Raw genomic sequence first — 25,639 nt, forward strand, 5'->3', positions numbered from 1 at the left:
AAATAACCCCAATTATATTTTGCCTTCTTACGAAGATAGCCCTGTTAATTATTATTCTGTTATCTTTACAGCATGTTTGCATCTTGGTTTTAGCTTATATTGTCTTATATTTTATTTTAAATACGAGCGCTTTTATTTTGAAAGGGTTTTCACTGCAATCGCGGCGTTCCGCTAATAACAAAAAAACAGTACTGTGACGGCAACAAACGGTAAAGACAGAGTATTAAAAACGGAATGTTTCATATATTAGCAACCCTCTGAAGAGGCACAAGGTTCGTATTTGTTGGTATTATCTGTGTCTTAAGTTAAATTTGAACTTTCATACTGATTGTTTAGTTAAGTTAGCATTCGCTAAATATCAGCTGTGGTTAAGCTATGTATATGCAGTAAGACTGTGAGGAAAGTAGCTAACGTATTATATATTGTTCTTTTGTGTTTGTAACCAGCTCTTACGTTGGTTTTGGGATTTTCATTAAACCCTGAGATCATCAGTTCAAGTGTGAGACCATCTTTCGGTGGGATATGCTACACTGCCTATGACTCCAAGAACACTGTCCCCACTGTCAAACATGGAGGTGGAGACAGTATGCTTTGAGTGTGTTTTTCTGCTGAGGGTACAGCACAACTGCACCACATCAAAGGGAGGATGGATGGGGCCATGTACCGTCAAATCTTGGGTAAGAACCTCCTTACCTCAGCCAGGGCATTGAAAATGGGTGGTGGGTGGGTATTCCAGCACGACAATGATCCAAAACACATGGCCAAGGCAAGAAGAAGCATATTAAGGTCTTGGAGTGGCCTAGTCAGTCTCCAAACCTTAATCCCATAGAAAATCTGTGGAGGGAGCTTAAGGTTCCAGTTGCCAAACATCAGCCACCAAACATTAATGACTTGGAGAGGATCTGCAAAGAGGAGTGGGACAAAATCCCCTGAGATGTGTACAAACCTTGTGGCCAGCTACAAGAAACGTCTGACCTCTGTGATTGAAACAAAAGTTTTACCACCAAGTACTAAAGCACATTTTGAACTTATTTCATTCATGAAAATGAAAATTTGAAATGCATTTTTCTGGATTTGTTTGTTATTGTTCTGTCTCTCACTGTTCAAAAACCTACCATTGAAATTTTAGACTGATCATTTGTTTTTTAGAGGGCAAACTTACAACATCAGCATTGGTTCAAATCATTTTTTTTCACTCAATTCTCTACTGTTCAATGATGGCTAAACTGCTGTTAACATTCAAAGACAAGCACAATATTGCCTTTGACACCTCTGCTCTACTTTTATTTGTTTTTGTTATTTGCTTCCCATGTGCAGAGTCTGATCTATTCCAAATAAAACTGGGAAAACACAAAAGAGCCATTTTCAAAATACCCTCCTCTGGGACAAAAAGACAGCGAATGATGTGTCCCCACAGAGCCCTGCTCTTAGAGAGCTGGGATTACATGAAGTGTTTCTGCATGTGTATTATTCTAAGAGACAAAGTATGTTATCATACCTGTGGAAGAGGACAGATTTCACCAGCGTCACCACATCTCGACTTGCGTTGTATCCCGCACATACAATGGCCACGTGGATGGTCTGTGGAGAAAAGTGAAACACTGAATGAGAAATGTATTCGGCACCACACAAGGAAGACAAATATTAACACATAAGTGAATCTGGTGAGTGGAGTCATTTGTAGCAATAAAGCCCAAATTGCTGTTCTTTCTAGCATTTACAGCACATCATACAGTATGGGCAAGTATTCTGATCAACCACAGTAATAAAAAGTCATCTGCTTTTAGTCTGTTTCCGAACAGCCACACACCCTCAGTGTTGTTTACCCGAGGCACGAAATCCTGCGAAGCATAACCATTACGATGTCAAAATATTTTACTACTACTTCTGTCTGGCTTAATGTTGATTAACTCAAATGAGAAAAAGGCTGAAAAGCCCTCAGGATATGCTTTTATTGTTTTACACATCAGCTAGCTTTACAGAGGAATACTGTTTACTTCTGAGAGCCTTATCATAAGCATTACTTGAAAGTGACTGCACAGGAAACGACAATTACATCTGTTCAGTGCAACACAAAGTTGTGCACGCACTGTAGAACATACAATCATCAGGTACCCCTACAAGATCCAATGTGGCTTTACAAGGACGAGTGAGGCCGACAGCTTTGTTCAGACTTTGAATATTGACAATGATAAATTTAATGAGCATTATTATTATTTTTTTTTACCTGATATTTGTGATATATATGGAGATCTGAAAAATATGTCTCTTTCTCCTTCTCTTTCATTTCCTCACATGCTTGCTTCCACAAGAGGTACTGTTGTGGAGAATGTGCTCCTGGGATGTTAGATTTGGCCTAACACATGTTGATTTCTTAGTGTTGTCCAGGACTGAGGAAATGTTTTGAAGTATCAGGACATAATGTCCTTGCTGTCCTTGGCTTTGTGTCTCGATCTGATGTAAGAAAGCAGGATGGGAATGTAAACCCCAGAAACCTTGTGCCGTCATTAAGTCACCCAGCAATGATGCTCATATGTTACATATACACAAAATAATTCAATTAAATTTTAATTATGTAGCGCATTTTACAATCAGAATTGTCTCAAAGCACTTCACAGATACCCAGAGCCTGAACCCCCTTAAGAGCAACAGTGGCAAGGAAAAACTCCCCTTTAACAGGAAGAAACATTGAGCAGGACTAGAGATGGGAATCGAGAAACGGTTCCAACTCATTACCGGTTCCAAATGACGAATTCCATCGGAATTGCTCCTACGTTATCGATGATTCTTAACGATTCTACCATTTCCCTGCACAACGTTTTATGGTTTTCCTGAAATTTTGCATCATGGTTAATTTGCGTCACACTCTATGCAACGACTCAGACCTTCCACTACACGACGAGGTAGCATCATGGTGAGGAGAAAGCGATCAAAAGCCTGGCTTCATTTCGCCAAACGGAATGAAAATTCTGCCGTGTGCAATCAATGTAATGCTATGATATTGTGTAAGGGTGCAAATACGAGCAACATGATAAAACATTTGTCAACCTAGCACGGAATTAATACCAAGAATGTCATGTGTTCGACTGCCTGCGGAGTGCTAATGTTGCTAGCTAAAGTTCCACTCCGACCTCCATTGACGACAATAACATTCACATAATATCCTGCATTAGCATACTGTCACCTTGCAACTGCAGCATACGCAGTTTTTTTTTTTTATTAATAAAGCCAAGCTACATATAAACATCTCTCAGTCTTGCAGACATAAGGTTGGGAAAAAATAAAAGAATGCTTCTGGTGCAGAAGTCTGTGTAGAACTTCTTTTTTTGTCATTCAATGAACTATTCAGGAATCGATAAGAGAATTGATAAGAAATTGACAATGGCATTGATATTGATAAAAACTTATCAATTCCCACCCCCTAAGCAGGACCCAGCTCATAAGGGAGAACCTTCCTGCTAACACAGTCGGCCGGGTAGAGGAGGAGAAGAAGAGGTAGACAGGGCAGAGTGGATGCAGGAGAGAGAGAGAGGAACAAACATGCACAAACATCATACATTACAGAGAACAAACATGACAGGTTGTTGATGTTGTTGAGCAAGAAACTAGCAAGAAACACATTCATCATGAAGTTTCATATTAAGTAAAAAGCAGAGGATTGTAGGGTTTCTTTTAACACTGTTTAGCTTGCCATTTCTACGTCTAATCAAGTTGGTACAATAGGAATTCTCAAAACCTAATACAGCACTAATACTAATATAGCAATGCAAAGTGTTAACTGTTGGTTCAAAATATTGCTTGGATAAACTGTCATTTTTTTAAACACAGAATGTTATGCAGGATTTTCCCCTTACACTTTTGGGTTATGGCTCCAATTATAGCTCCAAATGTCTCTCCTCGATGCCAACTTGACATGTCAAAACTCCATGTGCAGTTTCTATTCCCTTCCTCACAGAGTGAGACGCTAATCTCCCCGCAGGGCTCAGGGCAGCTGGGCTAACCCTCCAAAATGAACAGGGGGTCAATGTTGAAGCGCTGCTGGAAGGGTGCTACAGTGAGACTGCCCTCTTTAGATTTCTCCCTCTCAGACCCTGAAGGAGCTCTGCTTCCCCTGCAGTCTGGCTAGCTTTTCAACAGCGCCTGGCTGTAGTTAAGAACTGCGTCTGAGTGACAGCTGATGTGGGAGCAAAGTAGAGGGTGGTGATAAGAAACCATTTGAGGGCATATCCTTTCTCAGAGTGCTATACACAAATCACACAGCTGCCAGTGAGAAAGCACAAGGTGTGTCTGTGTGCTGGAAGAAAATCAGCTTCGGAGCTCAGGTTATTCTTGTCGCACTCTTTGGTTTTACATGTAAGAATTCTGCCATTTCTCATATATATTAACAGAAACTGTTACTTGAACAAATTTAACATGTGTAACAAAATGTCGTGTAGATACTCATTTGCTTCTAAATTTCTCTCTGTAAACATTTTGCACATAAAAATATCCAAAATCACATCCCACCTCCTATCTTTATGTCATATAGTGACTTTGTCAGAAGACATTATGGTTATGAAACCCTGATTTTGACACTTCCACTTTTATGCCTGCCAATCCATTTCTATAATAGATTGTTTTAATTGGAGGGTTATGGAACGCGTGTCTCATATTTCCATTTTATTAAAAATATTGAGGTCTGAAATGAGCAAGAACTCTCAGAAACCCAGTAGCTGAGGGAACGTGAGGAGTTAAGCTGATGGATGGTTGATACAAAATGACCACAATAACATTTTCTTTTCATTTTCATATTACTGCTTTCAATGGTGGATGATTACACCCTTTTAACAGAATGTTGCTGTTGCTAGAAAATACTGTTTTTCAGCATGAAAGACCATTACTGTGAATAAATGACCATCTCTTTGTGCATGTGAAGTCATGGGATGCAGAAGTCACTATGGTTATGCCCACTAGGTGGCAAAAAGCTTGTTGTGTCAAAATCCATAGCCTCTAATATAGTGCAGATACTGTAGATACAAAAAGAAATCTGAGATCTGGAGAAGAAGCAAATGGATTGCTGTGATTTACAGACACAACTAGAATTGGTTTGTCTATTAAATATTTAGGGTATTATATTTATTTTTTACAAGCATTTAGTGTTTCCCACACATAGACCAATTCATGGCGAGCCACACCCTTAAATTGAGCCACAAAACTGATTCTGTTTTTTTTCGCCAACACGATTTTATAACATAGCTATCCTTCCGTTTATTCAACTCCACCCAACTCTCTCTCTCCCTTTCATTCTCGTTCACACACACGCATACACACATAAGCGCACATTAGGGGTGTGCGATTTGACGATAAATGATCGTGAAGGATTTGAACGTATCTGCGATCTGCCAGAACGGACAGATCGTTTTATCGTCCATAGAGCACCTTCTATTAATTGCAGTTCTATGTTCGCGCAGACGCGTGAGTTTTTTTCACTCGTCCAACTCTTAGTGCGCTTAATGTGAACACGACCAACCAATGACAGCCTCCCTGTTAGGAAGCTACGGCTGAAAACGAAAAGAGAACAGAGGAACTGGTCCCTAAAATGAACTCCACCTTTATGTCGGTGCTGTTTCTGCCGGCAGCGGCGGCGCGTCTTCTAAGCCTGTGTCTGTGTGCGCGTGTGACGTGTGTCGCAGTGGAAGGGCCGCGTGTATACGAATGTATTATAATGCTACGAGCACGTACACGCCCACCTCTCTGAACATTACCAGCTCGTTATATTCAGGTTCGCTGCTGTTTCTGTCCTCAGCAGCTCTTCTACACCTGTGTGTGTGTTTGTGTGTAATAATGCAGGCATTTGATGAAGAGGCTCCATATGAGGACTCTAGTAAACGGTGGACAGAGGTGACAGCAGCAGCTCTGTTTTTCCTTAGTTATGATTCCCATTAAAGTTTGATCATTTGTTCTAAATCACATTGAACTTTAGGAGTTACTTAAGTCTCAATACTGTATTTATTGTTTAACCTTAGGAGGCACACTTCAGTCTGTTTAAATGACTGTTGAATAATACTTTACAGAATTACATTACCATATTTTCACGACCATAAGGCGCACCGCATTATAAGGCGCAGTGTCAGTTACACGGTCTATTTCTGTCCTCAGCGCATACACAAGGCGCACCGTACTATAAGGCGCAGGTTACGCTAAAACATACCAGTACGTAAATTCAGTAAAAACCGGCTGGATATCAGCGAGGAGCCGGTGCAGCCTCTCTCTCAACGGTGGCAGCAACAGAGAAACAGCGTGTGTGTTTCTGAATGCCTGTTGTGATTCCAACTTTATCTTTACACTTTATTAACAAATAAAGACTGTCATCGGATATAAATTGCACCACAGTGATTCCTAATTCATTATCGCTGCCTCCCAGTCTTGGTAAAGCTGTGCTCGCCGCCTGCCATCCATCGCTCCCACGCCGCTCGCAGCTTAGCTTTAAACGCCCTGTTTACTCCGATATCCAGCGGTTGAAGTTCTTTGGTTAACCCTCCCGGGATAACGGCAAGCTCCGAATTCGTCTGCTTCACCTGGTTTTTTACTCCAGCGGTGAGATGGGCGCATGGAGTCACAGATCAGCAGCGAGGGTGATACGTGGAAAAAAACCACCCGGTCTCTTTACGTAAACTTCCTTGAGCCACTCTCCTATTTTCTCCTCGTCCATCCAGCCCTGATCTGCGATCGGACCCTCGCATCTCAGCTTTAAGCTCCGCATCCTCCGCAAGCCGCTCACATCTCTATCAGCAGCGATTCAGTAAAAACCGGCTGGATATCAGTGAGGAGAGCCGGTGAAGCCTCTCTCTCGACGGTGGCAGTGACAGAGAAACAGCGTGTGTGTTTCTATGGGCAGAACAGTGGCTGCTGCTGAATGCCTGTTGTGATTCCAACTTTATCTTTACACTTTATTAATAAATAAAGACCATCTTCGGATATACGTTGTCCCGCATTTTAATCAGATGCACCACAGTGATTCCTAATTCATCCTTACCAGTGGCTGACTGTACAGAACATTTATTACAACAATAAACAGGAAACAACTGCGCGAGTTCAAACCTGCCAGCTTCCCTCTCGTCGCTGTCAGAGTCACAGCCACACACGTTGCCGGCTGGCTGTTCGGAAATTATTATTATTATTGTTCGGAAATTATGCCGGCTTTCACAAAAGCTCGGGCAACAGTCACTGCAGAAACATGAGCCCATGTGTCCACAATCCATTCACATAACTGACGTAACTCGCCTGGCGCTGCCTCGCAGTAAAGCTGTGCTCGCTGTCCGCCATCCATCGCTCCCACACCGCTCGCAACTTTACTTTGAACGCCCTGTTTACGCCGATGTCCAGCGGTTGGAGTTCTTTGTTAACCCTCCTGGGATTACGGCAAGCTATGAATTTATCTGCTTCGCCTGTATTTTTACACCAGCGGTAAGACGGGCGTACGCGGAGTCGCGGATCAGCAGCGAGGGTGATGCGTGAAAAAAAACCATCCGGTCTCTTTACATAAACTTCCCTGAGCCACTCCTCGTCTCCTCATTTCTCCTTAACAAAGACTCCTGCTGGAAACATTTCTTTAGGCAGAGTCTTTCTCTTCCATAGGTGGAAGTTTCTGTCCATTACCATCCAGTCCACCACTACAGTCCGTATTGATACCGTGCTGGTCCCCATTCTCTCCACAGTTTGGTTCACGGGGATGTCGAAAGTGAGGTGGACTTCATCCATGTTGGTGATGTGGCTGGGCTGGATGTTTTTGCTGGCAATGTTGTCACTGCATAACGCGGAAGCTGTAATCCGCTGGAAGTTGCTGCGCCAGTACCGTAGCATTCAGCTGATTGGTGAATTGCTGCCAGCGTACGTAGTGTACGCTGGCAGCAATTCACCAATCGGCTGAACCGGTGTGTTACGTAGTATCCATCTGATTGGTTCATCGCTGCTAGCGTGCGTAGTGTACGTATGACGTAGCGTTCAGCTGATTGGTGATTTGCTGCCAGCGTACGTACTTTACGTATCATGTCCCTGTGTCTGGTACTCAACCCATACACAAGGCGCACCGCATTACAAGGCGCAACCTATTTGAAATAAAACTTGTTCTGTAATTGTTATTTAAATTTTCATGTGTATTGAAAACTTATACTGAGTGCACGTTATCAGAGTTGTCGTTTGCCTTTTAAATCTACTGATAGATAGAAGTGACCGAGTAGGCTACCTGAAGTCATTTACACAGAAACAAATCGTGATAAAATCGAGATCGTGATTTTATCATTAAAATTTTTGCCATATCGCCCACCCCTAGCGCACATGCATGCACACACACCGACAGCAGCTGATCCGGCCATTCCTCCTCTCCATGCGCAACACACGACGCCTCTAAACTGTTAAAAGGAAACCCCGAATCAGCGGACATTTGCCCAAAGAGGACGGTCAATGTTATTGATAATGGAACATCGCGCACCCTAATTTAGCACAGACAGAGATGGTAACGCAACAACAATTAGGCGACATAAGGTGAAATGCTGTTATGGTTGAGATAAACTATGTTATATGGCCATAGTCACATAAAGAATAATAACACCATATTTATGAGTTAGTTGCCTTGTCGTGCCTTTAGTAGTTCCATATATCTAATAATATTATTTATGTTATTAATGTATTAATGTGGTTATATCACATTATTTATTTGAACCTTTATTTTACCAGAAAATGTCCTTTTTCAACACATGAACAGGTTGACATATGGACTGAGGTCAGTGTTGACTTCAAGCAATTTCCCCCTGGGATCAATAAAGTATTTCTGATTCTGATTCTGATTCTGATATGTGAAATAAAAACCTTCAGCTTCAGCTGTTTTTGTAATCCATTCCTTGAATGACACAGAATCTAAAGACTGGAACTAAACTAGGCACAAATTCAACTAAAAGACAGCTCTTTCTCCAATATAAAGGCCAGGTATTTGTATAAGCAAACTAATACTACTGGCCTGTTGAGGTGGGGAAGGTCCAGGCAGGGTTCTAGTAAAAATGTATTTATTTGTCTTATCACTCGGAACTAACTAAGAGAATTAAGATTTAACTGTATAAATTCAAAATGCTTCTTGTAGCTTTAAAAACTGTCATTAGATAAGCATGCAGGTGTATATTTAACCTGCATAAACCCCGATGACACAAATTGCCAACTGGTCTGTGGGAAACACTGCTTTTATTTAAAAAAAAACAGTCATGATAACAAGCTCATTTTTGTTTATACTTAATACATTTAAATGTTGTTTATTATAGTAATTATTAATTGATTACTATATAGCCGGTAACAATACACATTCATAATATCTAAGTAATGATGAAAGATGTATATTTTATGTACAAAGATGGAAATAAATTAATATTCATTTCTAGTAACATTGTGTTTGTTTAGGGAAAAAGAGCACTTCCATTTTAACTGTTTCCCTACTGAAGGCAGCCATGTTGCTGGCTGTTTTGCCTTTCAAGTGAGGCAGAAGTGTTCTGGTGGAGAAATGACATCTGCACATACCCTCTCTAACTGACCATTCTTTGTATAACCAGCCACTATCATGTTTGATAGATCATAGCTGTAATATAACAAACTGTTGCTTTGTATAATTGACCGTTGCTGTACATGACAGACTATTACTGTGTAGAGCATAAGATATATTGCTGTGTATAACAGACCATTACTTAGTTATGTAACAGGTTGGTTCTCTGGATGTTATTATTAAGTTATTTTTTGCTTTAGTAAGCAGTTGTGTGGAAATCCATATTATTCATACATAAAACATGTTTTCTACGTGTTTTTAGTGCTATGCTCAACAGAAATTAATCTTTAACGAATGCTATCCCTACAGTACTTTATATTTATCATACACACTGCAAGTATCATGTACAATTTGTTAATACACAAATGTAAGGACAAATTCTACAAATAAAGGTCTGTACGTGGTAGTGTAGGCTGTTCCAGTCGTCCAGAAAAACTCCCACTGAGCTGAAAGGTGCTGTGATGCGGTGCTGTGAGCGACTATCAGTGTGTGGATCACAGCATGGCTGTGTTAAAGCTCTCACATTATCCAGCTTTCTGACAAAGAGCCATATCCCAACAGCAGACCAACAGTGTCAGTGCTGGAGGATTAGGCTAATGCGTGCCTAAAGGTATGCTATAATGTGGTCTCACAATGTGCTAATGGCTTTAGTTCCTGGAAACAACCTTCAAGGTCATATTGCATTACTGAACAAAATGGCTTTGAATGCTGTGTTGCCAGTGGAACATTTTGTAGTTACGTGAAAACTTTGCATTAAACATGTCTCACCTCACACTTATCCACCACAGGCTGCTGTACGCAGTCTGAGCTGTTCCCCACCGCAGTAGCTTTCTGGCCTTCATTGTCGCCGGTGCCTTCCTCTGAATGGGTTCGGCTTTGGTTGCCACGGTGACCACCGCTCGAAAGGCGTGCAGGCGGGCTCCTGGGTGGCCGGCTGAGCTCCCGGCGCAATGCTCGGTTCTCCTCCTCCACCGCCCGCACTCGTAGCTCTAAGGCCTGCCGCTCGACAACTCCGCCCACTGGCGTGGATGACTGGGCTTCCAAAGGAGACAAGGGGAGGGGCTTCACTGTTGAGACAAGACAGTGAGTTTAGACGAAAACCTTGACACCTGTTAAAAACGAAAACTCCTAATATTTTGTCATGTGACTGCTAGCTAAAACAGTGTCAAATGTTGTTTCCTGGTTGGAAAGAGGAAAGCAAAACTGTTGATGGTGTTTTAAAACATTTAGAGTAATAAAAGATTATAATTCTGCTGCAGCAGATCTCGGTGTTCTGAAGGTTAATCATCACTTTTAAGGATATACTACATTTTGATTTCTGTTAAGCTATTTTTAAATATTATTTGATGTAGAGAAATCCTTGCATATATTCTGATCAGATGATAAAGACCAGTTCGTGGGTTTTTATTGTTATTATTTAGACACACAACAAATTCTTCTCTCTAGTGGTCATAGAAGCAATGACGAAGCTTTGGTCACACTTCTGATGTGTAAAGTGAGGAACAATGTACCGAGAATGAAAAACGATATACATATAACCTAAAACAGTGGAGTAGTCTTGAAAGATTTTGATGGTTGGGACTGTATGCCAGCCTGCAGTGCTGCATGTCAAAAGTGATAATGTGTGAATGCAAAAAGTTTAGAATCTGAGCTTGGCCTTCTTCTCTGTTGCTGAGCATGGCATCACTTTCAGGAAAAAGATACTATTTCATGTAAATAATTTGAGCTGATACGTTTAATATTTTTGAACCAGAATCTTCTGTAGTTACATTAAGTAGTTCCTATCTGCCCAGTTTTGCACTCTACCTTAATTTTGATTCTGAACTACACTCTGTCTACAACTGTAAAGTAAACAATGTGCAGAAAAATCAACAGACCCTGTATGTGATACTAAATAAGCTAGCAGTTCAGAGAAAGCAAAACCTCAAATGAGCCTTAGATTGTAGTGTAGTGGAAAATACAGGTTCCAAAAATATCTATAAAATATAGAAGAGAGAGACATTCACAGACAGAGCTAAAAATCTCTGAGCCTAAAATCTACACTGAGGTTAAATCAGAGGCAAGAATATCACCAAGAATAGTACTCAACATGTAAAAAAATGCATTGCAAGTATCTGGTAATTTGTTCACCCTTCCTACATCACTGTAATACTGATTTCAACAGGTAAAAGCACATCAGCTTATGAGTGGTTTTTGTCCTCCAAACCAGAGCCTCGGTCTTAGAGACAGGCTGATTTGCAAATAGCTTTTTAAAAATATTTATTTGCCTTTTATGTATTTATCACATCCTTATATTACATTTAATGCATTTGAGAGTAACTTTACTTTAGATATTATTGTTTACTTCAGCAGCTCAAACCAATACTAGGTGTTTGGGATCAATACTTATATACTTATATACTTAAATACTATAGTTTTTATTTTGTTTTTTTGAGTAAAAATAACTAGCCTCTTAAAAATTAGAAATCCAGAAGAGGCTCAGAGTAGACCCGCTGCTCCACGACATAAAAGAAGCCAGCTGAGGTAGTTCGGGCAAACTGGTAAGGAAGGATGTCACTTTGGCCCCCCCCCTTAAAGGTTTACCAAAAAAATGCCATATGGGTGGAGATCCTGAGACCTACCCAAGCCCTGCTAGAGGGATTAAACCTCCCAGCTGGCTTGGAAGCAGGTGATTGATCCCCAAGAAGAATCTGGGGGAACACTGTGAGCGGCAGGGACATTTCAGCATAGGCCTGTCATGATAGATTTTACTGGGCGATTAATTGACAAGAGAAATTACTCCTATAAGTGATAATATTGTCGTTTTGAGACCATGTTCAACTAATATAATGATAACGACATATAATGCAAGTACACCCTTTCAAAAGATCAATAAACTTTAATTTCTAAAGAACATTTAACACTGGAAAGGCCCCCAATCATCAACATCATTATTATTATTATTGTTGTTGTTGTTAATGATATTAATATTAATGTTGATATTAATATTATTATTATGAGTAGTGGTAGGCCTATTACCATGGCTTATCTGAGCATAGTCAATGGAGTTAAGTCAATCCAACTAGCATGTCATGAGCAACAGAGAGCCAAACAACACACACTCTCTCAGCAGACAGCTGCAGTGAATTTTAAAAACACCACCATGTAGACAGAAACACATAAATGAAAATTGATAGCAGAGATGGCACAAGAGGACTGGGCAAGAGAACTAGAATGGGTGGTTGTACCGCGAGTGCCGCCAGTAAGAAGGCAGAGAACTTCACTCGTACAACACGGACTCTCTGATAGCTGGTTGTATACATAAACATGTTTAGTCTCGTGGTGAATTGTGTCGAAATGCTGAACCGGTGCTGTGCTTCTTCAGAGCCCTCTGCATTACTGTTACCACCGGCGACGCCCAGCGAGCTGACCGTGGTCTGCTCAGAACATCCCGCAAACGTTACACAATGAGGTAAATAAAGCCATATAAAGTCCGACGGCTGGACTTTTCACACTTTATTTGCTACGATGCACCGGATTAACGCCTTTTGTCATCCAGTCTCTTTGGCAGGGAGAGGGAGAGAAACAGAGAGAGGAAAACAAACGAGTGTGCAAATGTAATTTATAGCGGCCGGAAAACTTATCGAGCCCATTTAAAGTTATCGTGCAATTAATTGATTTATTGCTTATCGCAACAAGCCTATTTGAGCATCTCCTCCCCTGCTGGAGTAATGGGTTCAGAAAATGGGTGGATGGTGTTATACCTCAGCCAGTATTTATCCATGTCATTGTTGTTCCTGTTCTACATGTTCATTACCTAATGAACATATTTTTTTTTCCCAGATGTCATTTTCCTGTGTATTTGATACCAACAATAAATGTATTATATTCTGTAAAAACATTTTTCAGATCGGCACATATCGCTGATACTGCTGATACCAATATGTGGCTGATGTTTGAGCTCTAGGCACATATTACTTCACATATATTGTATATACACAGTATATTAGTGTACTTGCTGTCCAAGTCAGCAGCAATTTCCTCTGCTTTTCTGTGACCATTTCAAATATGAACAAGCAGCTCTGAGTCCTGCAGAGCGGAGTCTTTTCAGACTAGATAAAGCTCTTTTTCTCTCTCTCCATATTTTAGCTCCCAGAGGGAAGTGGAGGCCTTGGTTGAAGATTATTAAAGAATAGAATAGAATAGAATAGAATAGAATAAAATAGAATAGAATAGAATAGAATAGAATAGAATAGAATAGAATAGAATCTCCATTCAGGGTCTCTTTGGGAAAAAGAACTCCACATATAGTTGTGCAAGCATTGTCCGATATAAGATTACATGTGCCCAGCATATCTGCTTAAGAAAGTGCAGATGGATTTTCCATACAGTAGGGCATCTGTCATCACAAAGCCAAAAACCTGTTGTATTCAGCCAGCTGGGGAACTTCGGAAGCAAGATGTTCTGGAACATGACACTGAACTCCAGCACATGTTAAAGTTTTTTTTTATTTTTCTTCTTGAGTTGCAGTGATATTTCAAAATTCATAGCTCAGCTTGTTTTTTAGCCATGTGTGTTAATAAAGAGGCATGCTTTTGTTTTTTATATACTGTCCCCTGTGGACATGAAAAAAAAACAAAGCCAGCCAATATAGCTGGGTCCTCTCAGCCATGGAGGGCCCCACTACGCCTCCTCCCAGAGAACCAAAGCACCTTCTGGACTCTTGTTTCGTCTAGCCTGTAATTAATTTGCAGAGTGGATTTGCTGGGCCTAATCCCACTGAACTGGTCTCAATGACCATTTGTTTGAGGCTGCTATGAGATTTCATATGGCATTTCCAGGGCAGCAGATGCACCTGGTCTTTATACAGCCAAGCCAATTCATTTGGCTTTTAGGTATTTAAAAACATCTACATGGAAACAAAAGCCTTAGCAAAGCATAAAGGAGGGAAACAACAATACGTTGTTCTTTTGATCAAAGAAAGGCACCAGCAGCTTATCGCAGGTAAATAGCTGATGGAAATGAATTTAAATTTTACATTTTGATTTGAGAAAATATTGACTGTAAAGTCTAAAGCATCCTAATCGAATGCGAAAGTTGAAGAACAATAACAGCAAAGCTGCCATAGATTACTGCCAGAAAAGAACAGCTGAGATAGACCTAAGGACTGAAACTGCAGTCCTTAGGTCCTTAGGCAGTGAGTCTTCTCCTGCTTTAGTCTGCTTTAGTCTGCTGGGTGATACCTTCTATATGTTTACCTTGCCATCTCAAATTAAGCAGAATGTCCACTTCCATAGCACTGACTCCATGCATACAAGAAAACTTACTGTACCTAGTGCCAGTGCTTCACACCTATGACAGCTCAAAGTGCAGAATGACCTTTATACTGAATCATCAACTGGGCCTATTGTTACACCTCTAGTATACGATATAAATTTTTTGCCCTGCTACAAAAAGTGAATTTCTTGAGTGGGGATCAATCAATTTTCCCTCCATTTTGTTATGCTTCAAGAAGTTATAGGAAGACGATTTAATGGTAAATTAGTAATATGGCAGATTGATTGTGTCCCTAACGATTTGCCCAGAGGAGAAAAAACAGAGAACATAAGAAAAACAACCTGCACTGCACCAGGAGGCTGTCTCCTTAGAAATGGAGGTCATAACATACATTCTGAGATTTTGTTGGTAAATTCTTTCTTGTACACTTTTATTTGCAGTCAGAGAATATTCTAGATGCTGAAACAACTGTGCTCAATGTACATAAAAGGTCTCCACAATACCAGTCAGAAAAAATGGCGCAATGCATGTCAGAACTATAAGAATAACCAGGGTCCAGGTTTCTTATTCTAATTAGAATATATAACTATATAGTTTTCAAGATAGTGTGCTGACCTTGCATCCAGCTAAAAGAGATACTTGTAGGACCTGCTGAGCGATTCATAACTCGCTGCCTTGGTGTCCGTCAGATTTCATTTTTATCAGCTGTAAAGCTGCATCCTGTGCCTCCTGTTCTCAGGCTGATATCTGCTGGGTGGCAGCAACCCATCCATCATGCTGTGGCATCTGTTCACCTGGCAGAGTATCACCTCCACACAACTACAACAGGCAACCCCCATTTTGTCTAATCGATTGGATGAGGAAGGACGGACAAAATAGCAACAACAAAGACTATTCCCTGAGCACTGCCATTACAGCACTCTTGATTGGAAAGTACTGCAAAGGAGCTCTCAAATGTATAGTAGAAAATATAGAATAGAATAGAATAGAATAGAATAGAATAGAATAGAATAGAATAGAATATACTTTATTAATCCTTTTGGGAAGGTCGGGTAAAATATAACAGATTACTGATATTGAGGCCATTTTAGGGACATTTATCTTAAAAATCACAACACTAAATGAAAAAATTAGGTTAAGAAAATGCAACCCGATTAATATTTATTTACGATTATACTACTGTAGAAGAAAACCATAGGACATATACAGTATGCTACTATGGACAAAGCATCCATGATGTCACCCATAGGTGTTCAAGGAGCTGTTTTGAGTCGCAGTGAGAGGTTCCATCTTGGGCAGCCATCAGATGTGCATCAATACGTTTCTGACCATGGGAGTATATTTGGAAATGTATAACATCCATGGGAACAAATTACGTTATGGTCAGAAACTCATCCAAACTACATGAACATTTTAAGACACTGTGATACAAGTGAGGAAATGCGGTCTGATGACTGGCAAAGTCTCTGAATGTTATAGTCGACTCCACTAGTTAAAAAAATCTGCAGGATGTACGTTTATTTCTCACTTTTACTACTTTTGCACAAACTGAAGCATTTTGTCCACATTTTAATAGATTGGGAAGATTTATAGCTTTTAATTTATACTTACACACAACATGGAAAGAATGAATCAGGACCTCTAGATCTTATCTGCATGGGTCCTGCTAATGTAAAATCTAACCCCAGAAACTGTTGCAAAAAATCTCTGCCTACTGCACACCTGAAAATCTTAGTCGCTCTACAAGATTCTACAAGATTACAGAAGCTGGCACTCCTTAGTTAGATCCCTAATCATCTCATAAGATTTTCTGTCATGCAAAAGCAGTGTGCTCTTTCAGTTCTGGCAATCAGAACTTGAACAATCCTCCTGCTTCCTACAGTTTACCAAGCTCATCATTGAAAATTGGTGTTGTAGCTAAATTTCATTAACCGTTACCTCAAATAACTACTAAATATTACTCCACCCTTCAGAAGGGGAGTGTTAGGATGGAATAAAGCAGATACAAATTCACCTCTCGACCTCTACTGCAAAGGTTGTGGTTCCATTTGTGAGATATTTTGACCTCACTGCTCTCTGGATTTAGTGCTCACTAAACATTCTATGCTTAGTGATGTATTTATGACCATATGCACCCAATGTCTTAAACAACACTACTGTTAAAGGAAAAAAAACTGAACAGTTGGGTGGGTGAAATTTTGAAGAAGGTTTACCAACAATTTTAATTCCTCTATCTCACCATGTGAATATGCAAGAAACTTAGGTATTATTTTAGACTTCGATCATACATCATAGATTCACATTAACATTCTCTTTTTAAAAAAATATGATGCTTCATGCATTTGTCATTGGAAGACTACTGCGGTGCATGTTTTGCTCTTCTAACAAATGCATTAAAAGCAAAATTAAAATGTATATTTTCGCTCAAGCTTTTAGCTAGGTTTACTTCTTCTTGTATGTTTTATGACTTTCAGCACATTGGGTCAGCGCTTGTGGTATGAAACGTGCTATATAAATTAATGTGACTTGACCTAATGCCACTACCCTGTCACCAATGAAAGAAAAACAAAACAGGAGAAGGGCTTAAATGACTGTGAGATATTAGTGGTTCATTATGGCTTAAAACAAACATGTACAGCCAAAGCCCTGTCTGGCTGAGTCACAGCATCTCTGTGTTTGTAAAAAATTCTTGAAATGGTCTTTACACGCCAACAGCAAAAAAAATATGTATGGGCTCTTAAAGGGAAAAATATGTGCCACCAGTAGCTGCTGTAATCCTGTAAAGACAGCTACCTATCACTGCCTGGCAGACTACCACTGACACTATGCTTGCCAGGCACTAGTTGGACTCTGTATTGCTAATGCTAAAACCTGTTGACATTTTTAGTTTATTGGTTGTTGTCTTAATGGCCATTGAACTAACCAAGGTTCTGTCCCCTACTCTATGAAGCTATGAAAGTTGTTTCAATGCCCCTGTGTCAGTGAATGTTAATGTAAAAAGTTGGGGCTTTGGAAGTATCCCCTAGGGGAGGAGGTAAATTTGAATGGAGCAATCCAAAAGACGCAACATAAAGACACAAACCACACCGAGGTTTAACTGGAAGTGGACCACAATCATGGCTTCACCTTCCGTCACTGTCTGAAATCAAAACAACCCAAACACTACATTTCTGTACACCAAGTCAGCAATAATAAATGTGCATGTGTCTGCTAGAGATGAGGAAGCGAGGGAGAGAGAGGAAAAGACAAGCATGCAGCAAGAGTCTACCTCTTTTTAAAAAAAACAAAAAAAAACAGTAGTGATATAATATTACAGAAAAACTGCAGTAACACCATTAGTGGTCTGCAGATTAGAAAGGAGCAAAATGGGTTTCCACAGGGTGCATCAGATCATTTACATCATGTATAATATATCGCTTATGTGATTAATAAAGGATAATCTCTGTGTTGTCTGCTTAGAATCATTCCCTTAACATGGGGGAAAAAATACATCAGATGTTGATCACCACTGAAGAACTCCACTCAGCTCTCAGCTACTAATAGCTCTTCTGTGTTCAGTTTGACCCTGGTGTAACACTCAATAATAAGTGCAAAGAGGTGGCAGTCACATTAGTTAGAGAAGATCAATCACTGAGAGCAAATAAACTTGCTCAATTATCAAATCTACAACATTAGATATGGAGAACCATTACAACGTTTAGTATGTAACCGTTATGTGCAACATCCAATAACAGTTCAGGCCTGAATACATCTATGTGCCTGTGGATATATGCCAGACTGCGGCACGTTATGCCATTTAGGACCAGGTTTTAAAGTGTTAATGTTCCAAAAACCGAGTTTGGTTTTATGTGGTTGTTAGTTGTATACAGTTTCTATTTTCTTTTTTTTTCTTTTTTAACTATTTGTCTCTGAAGTACTGCGACTGGTGCTTTACAAAATGACCTACTTAAATATCGACAAGGGTATGTGTCACTTTTTCAAACTGAAAAGTAATGAAGCCCTAAAGGCTTCACATGTACTCATTAGCATCCATTATTCCATTTGTGATATTGAAAAAGAAACTGTACAAGCAGTGCTCCTGTTGGAAGATGAAGGCTTGTGGTGAGGCTGGAGGCTGTGTGTCTATACGCCTGTTGATACAGAGCTAAATCAAGTTACAGAGACCTGAAACTGTCATGTTGTGTATGAGTCAAATTACAGCACTGTGAAGTGTGCTACACCTTCAAAGATGGTGATTAAATTGTGGGAGAACGGGACAAGTACATGGTATGATGGAATTAGAAGGAGACCGAAATAGAAGCAAGAAAACTTGGGTGAAAATTGTATCATTGTTACTGTCTTCTGCACTAAAGCACATTCAAAGCAAATATTCTTTATAAGGCATGAATAAAATAAACAAAGCTACCTTTTATTCTTTCATATTTAATCTTCATTGGCTCCCTCTTACACTGCAGTTTTGATCATGACCAAGTAACAAATTCCAGGCTTATGCTGAAATCTTTGCCCACAGCTGCGATCAAATCTCCATACCACCACATCTGAGCCACAGATTCTCAATTATCCTATGACACTGACCAGAGCACTTGCTAAATCACCTCCAGATGCAAATCCTGCAAGCATTCAGCCAAACCACAACACATCTAATGAGTGGACGCAGGTTATGATGATTAAAGATTTTGTGTCTCTAGCATGTGTTGCATGCACATACAAATGATTTAAACTTGGCAGGTGGATCAAAGCAATGAAGTAATAAACAAGCAGGTGAGTAATAGTAAAAGGACAATATTTACCATTTGAAATAATACTGCATTTGCAGACTTTGTTGCTGTCAACTAAATGAAACACAGGATTAACAAAACTAGCATTCTGGGGCCAAGTGTGATTTGTTTTAGTAAGATGCGCAAAGGTAATTCAAGTAATTCCTTAATTTGTGGATTAATTCATTCACTAATGCATTCGTTCTTAGACTGCCTGCCCAGGGGTAATCATTAAGAGACATGGCACCATAAAGTAGTCAAGTCTGCGTGGAAAGCAAAATTCGCATTGACAATTAAGAGTGTGTTTTTAATTGTACTGCAAAATTTCAATCTAATTTGTGATGGATACTAGATATAGTTTAATTTTTCTTACACAAAATCTCACAAAATCCCCAGTTCTGGTTCTGAGGTCACGGTGTTCGGTTCGGTTTACATTAGGGTTGGGCGGTATTAAGGTATTAAGGTATACCGGCTGGGCACACAGGTAGCGACAGTATCATTTTTAATACCGTCAATAAAAAAAAAAATGCAATCCACTTATATAAAAAAATAAGGATCAAATATTAAACATATTTTATTTGATGCCTTGTGTGGTTGAATCTTCAGTTTTACTTCAGTAGTATAATATATTGTACTTTTGGAGACGTTTGATAAAGTTTATGAACATGACGTGACAGCGCGGAGGAGAGAGAGCGAGAGAGAGAGAGAGCTGTAGTCGCACCTGTGACCAGAACACTGCTGCGCTTTAGAGGACGAGCAAGGGCTGAGATGGTGTTTAGTTTCTGAACGGTGTAAGCACGAGCCAACAGTTTGGTGCCGTCTGAGCCTACATTTAGAATTTTAATTGTTTCCATTAGAAAAACTTGGAACAGCGGAAAACGTGACCGGCAGGTTTTCAGTTTACCGGACAAGTGTTTTTATTACCATGTGTAACTTCTAACATAAATACTGCACAAGGCTCTTAACATGATAAAATTACAAAAACAAACAGAAACACATCGGGATGGGCTCATACCAGTTTAATACCGTGGTGTGCTGCCAGCATGAAATAAAAAAAAAAAAAAGTCAGTTTGCTATATGCGTTTTTAAATGGCCTCAATAAAAACTATATTAACTGAAAAAGATCGCTTGTCATGTTTCAGGCAGTTTATAATGCACTGTACCTGCCGTGAATTGTAGGCTACAGCAGCTAAATTAAAATTAAACATGCGCAGTGTCTCTGCAATGCCGTATGCGCTGTTTTGACGGGGCTCTGCGGAGACACTCCTCTCTCTTGGCAAATGAAGACCGGACGAAGACTGGCTGAAATTTACATGCTGTTGAGAAGTTCAAGTCTTTAGTCAGGGAGAAGCGATGGCAAATTGTTGCGCACTTGTGGCAACCTTTGCTGTAGCTGCGGACCTGTCTTCGCTTGTAATTTATTTGACTGTCGGGCTGGGGGGGTATGCGCACGGCACGGTATTCACGTATACTGGGGTAAAATGTGGAGGGTGTTTGACAATATCAGAATTTGGATACCGCCCAACCCTAGTTTACATTTACTTAACACTGGAATAGTTCAGCATAAAATATATAGCCTAATTATCTAACATTTACCACATTGAAGAATCAGTTATCACATTGCGTTGCTGCTGTGGCCCCTCTGAAGTTTCCATTCTGTCACTACTTGTGATGTGCTTTAGAGAGATGCTCCAGTGTTTCCAACTTCTCAGTAAGAAGACAAGTGGCTGTCCCACTAAATGCAGTTATGCAATCATTGCATAATTTGCATAATGTAAAGTGTTTTGAACTACCACAGTTTTTTCTGCCATTGAAATATGGTATTTACATCACACTCTATAAGCAATGACGACCAGCGGCAGCTTTCTACACGATTGGACGCAGAGTGGTGTGGGTCTCCTCTCTGGTCTGACTGCAGCTGAGATGTGAGACTGAACACCTATGAGGGCTTTGGGGTGGGGGAAGAGCTCATAGTGGCACCCGCTGCTTGTTGAGGACAGTAAATACAGAACAATACGTGCTTTCACGTCAGTCTCCAAAAGTCACCAGAGAAAGTCACCAGATTTGTCGCTAGTCGCTTTAAACAAAAACAGAAAAAATTTTGAAAGTCGCCAAAGTTAGCGAGAAAGTCACCAAGTTGGCAACACTTCTCCATGCCAGAGTCAGAAGAAAAACCTCAGAACAACCAAACAAAACACACGGCCCGAACCAGGGCACGTGTACTAAACCGATTTTTTTCCCCGAACCATCCCATGCCTATGGTATACACATGGGTGTAAGTCGAAGACTAATGGCTTTAAAAACCTCCAGAAAGCATTTAATAGAGCCCTTTGCTGCTTCAGTTAAGAAAGCGATCTTCTTTTAAAGCTGTGGAGAATTTTTGTCTCCCCTTTTAAATATAATTCCACACGGTTCACACACAAATTTGCTGTAAACTTTGATGAATATCAAAAAAGCAACAAGAGAAATGTAACACTGGCCTACATCTAACATGTTGATGTGAGCATAGAGAAGAAATTGAAGACAGACACAGATGTCACCTTACTTCTTGGACAGGCTGGTATTTGTTCTGAATAGGCCATGGCATTTACTCTAGCTGATGGATTACCATCTCGAAGTCTTTCTCTTGTGTAAGTTAAGTAAGGAAGGTCGGTCCATTCTGTTCCCCAGTTTGCTCTCCTGACATACTGAATGTACGGAGGCTAAGGAAGCTTCTCAGTGGCTGGGACAGGCTAATAATTGGCACAAAGCATATAAAAATGCATTAAACCTCATTCTTATTACTACTAATAACAAGGAGGTTCAATCCCATAAGGTGCCAAAGGCACCCACATGTGTTGTAAATGTTTGCATTATGTTTCATATCCTGTTGTGTTTTCAGTATTTGCAGTACATACACATCTGCTGCATGGAAGAAGCATCTGTGACTAGGGCTGTGCGATTTGACGATAAATGATCGTGAAGGATTTTAACGTATCTGCGATCTACCAGAACGGACAGATCGTTTTATCGTCCATAGAGCACCTTGTATTAATTGCAGTTCTATGTTCGCGCAGACCCATGAGTTTTTTTTCCACTTGTCCAACTCTCAGTGCGCTTAATGTGAACACGACCAACCAATGACAGCCTCCCTGTTAGGAAGCTACGGCTGAAAACGAAAAGAGAACGGAGCAACTGGTCCCTAAAACGAACTCCACCTTTATGTTCGGTGCTGTTTCTGCCGGCAGCAGTGGCGCATCTTCTAAGCCTGTGTGTGTCCGCGCGACGTGTGTTGCAGTGGAAGGGCCGCGTGTAAACGAATGTATTATAATGCTACGAGCGCGTACGTGCCCACCTCTCTGAACATTACCAGCTCGTTATATTCAGGTTCGCTGCTGTTTCTGTCCTCAGCAGCTCTTCTACACCTGTGTGTGTGTGTGTGTGTGCAGTGGGAGGGCCACGTGTGTACATCAGATGCAGACAGAGGCAACAGCTAATGACGTCACCAAAACAATAACGCAGGCATTTGATGAAGAGGCTCCATATGAGGACTCTAGTAAACGGTGGACAGAGGTGACAGCAGCAGCTCCGTTTGTCCTTAGATATGATTCCCATTAAAGTTTGATAATTTGGTCTAAATCACATTGAACTTTAAGAGTTACTTAAGTCTCAATACTGTATTTATTGTTTAACCTTAGGAGGCACACTTCAGTCTGTTTAAATGACTGTTGAATAATACTTTACAGAACTACATTAGTCTTCTTTTTAACCTATTTGAAATAAAACTTTATTTTGTTCTGTAAGCTATTTACATTTTCATGCTTATTGAAAACTAATACTGAGTGCACGTTATCAGAGTTGTTGTTTGCCTTTAAAATCTACTGATAGTTTTTGAGAGGTGACAGAGCAGGCTACCTGAAGTCATTTACACAGAAACATGCAAATTAATGTCATTGTAAAAACAAATCGTGATAAAATCGAGATCGTGATTTTATCATTAAAGAATCGTGATATAAAATTTTTGCCATATCGCCCACCCCTATCTGTGACATCATCCACAGGTTTCTAAAGAGATGTTTTGAGTCCCCGTGGGAGGCTCAAAACTGTTCTGAGTGGATGTGATGTGAAATTTTAAATCAATTATTAAAATGTGTAAATTATTTTTGTGAATTTTGTGTTATAAGTGTTTGAAGCATAGCAGCTGATGCAATGTCATTCACGTCATCCTATCCTGATACTTCTGCTGATAAAAAAGAATTGGGGCAGAATGGGAGCACACAGATGTCACCATGGTTCCACAGTAGGAAAGTAGGAAGTAGGGTTGGGCGATATTGGCAAAAAAACTAATCATGATTAATTGTGGCATTTAGCCGATAACGATTAATTTGATGATTAATTAATGACTTAATGGCACTTACATGTTTTTGACTCTAAATCGGCACAGTGTTCTAGCATGATACCGACAAATCATCAGTCAAGTTAACTACTTCATTCTAACAGGTTAAGCTGGTGAGTAGTGATTAGTCACCAACCAGCCATGTTTGAAATATGTATTGATAACAGATGCACAAACTGCTTCAAAATAATAATGAAGCAAACATTAAAGTAACTTTGTCTTTCAAATGTTCTTATCTTCAGGTCACAAAGCAGTGCATATTAACACAAAATTAAACAGGACAAATAAGTTCAGAAAAGTCACATCAGTGATTATTTCAAGTTAAAAAAATGTGTCTGTGCAAATGAACCTGTGACTGGAATATGTCCCACACTAGTGCATGTTTTCACTCATACTGTAGAACAGCAGCAGAAAAAACAAACAAACAAACCGGACAATTCCACATTTAAATGTATGTCTGTGCAAATCAACCTGCCTTACGTTCTTCTAGTGCTTAGTTTGGTCGTAAGCAGCACAATGACTAAACGTATCGCGGATTGTATAGTGGATAGAGTGGAATTCTTTCCAATATCTGCTGGAGGAGAATCCGCTGTTGTAATGTTTCCTATCTTGCTGTGGAGTCCGTAAATAAAGTTCAGGAGGCAGCTTCTCCAGTTGGAGTTCATTCTTTTGATACGAGCAAAAATCCAGTTACTATGGCAACAACCAACGCTTCACGCTTCACCTAATGCATGTCGCGGCACTATATACAGCTGTAGCCGGCGTTGTGTCCTCGTTGCGCTTTCTTCGGCTTTCTTCATGCTCCAGCTTATGGTGACAGACATTGAACTTATGTTAGGAACGTGCTGCTCCGCATCATTTAACTGAATACCACTGCCTTCCGCCATTATTGTTATTGTGGGCTCACATGTGCGCAGGTGATGGTGAGAGTACGTCGCACACAAAAATGCTTCATCATGACGAGGCACGAGGCATCGCCGTAATCGATAAGTGGCAAATATTACTTGGTGACAGTTTTTCTGACGATTAATTGCACACGATACGATTTTGCACAGGCCTAGTAGGAAGAACCTTTTTTCATACATTTTCATTTTCAAACCAATACATAATGGTTTCTCCATGTGTTGACAAGCTTAGGAAAAAATATAATAACAAATATAATAATCGTTAAAAGAATACCACAATAACAGCAGATAGGAGACTAAACCGACAATGGTTGCAGTGTCTTAGCATTCCAGTTTTCTGCAGCTTGCAGCTTCATGTTTTCTCACTTTTATATCACACAGTTATACTTGACACTGCACCCACTGAGGCTGAAAAACCAAAACTTGTTACTGAATATTTCAAACACTAAAGTGTGTTCCTGTGTTTTACTAACAAATGTTCACAGATATGATATATTATTATGAACCTGGCAACCCCATTTCTCAGTGTTTATCATTATTGTCAATTTGCTTCGTTTCATTTGAGGTGTACCGCAGAGTGTTTTTTTCTGCACTCACTGGGTGGAACAAAGTCATTCATTAAATTAAAAAACTTTGTAAGTCTCCATTGTGTCTCTCTTGTTTCTCATCTCTTCACTATCATTCCGTGGATGTGGGGATAGAGGCAAAGTGGGCAAAACTTGTTATGTTAGAATCTTCCCTGAACATGTAGCTCTATACCTAACAGATGTACAGACATCAA

General features: G+C 40.0%; 1 protein-coding gene across 5 annotated transcripts in view; it reads right to left on the bottom strand.

Annotated features, from left to right (window-relative positions):
• Nucleotides 1-25,639, bottom strand: part of large1 (LARGE xylosyl- and glucuronyltransferase 1) — a 109,868-nt gene that overhangs the window by 50,397 nt on the left and 33,832 nt on the right. For all 5 annotated transcript variants that reach the window (XM_028400137.1, XM_028400138.1, XM_028400135.1 and 2 more), the window contains 2 exons: nt 10,334-10,632; nt 1,499-1,581 (listed from right to left, as the gene is read on the bottom strand). In XM_028400137.1, coding sequence (XP_028255938.1) covers nt 1,499-1,581; nt 10,334-10,632 — 382 coding nt within the window. The remainder of the gene's footprint in view (nt 1-1,498; nt 1,582-10,333; nt 10,633-25,639) is intronic.

Source organism: Parambassis ranga, chromosome 2 (assembly GCF_900634625.1).
Source record: "Parambassis ranga chromosome 2, fParRan2.1, whole genome shotgun sequence".
Classification (NCBI taxonomy): Eukaryota; Metazoa; Chordata; class Actinopteri; family Ambassidae; genus Parambassis; species Parambassis ranga.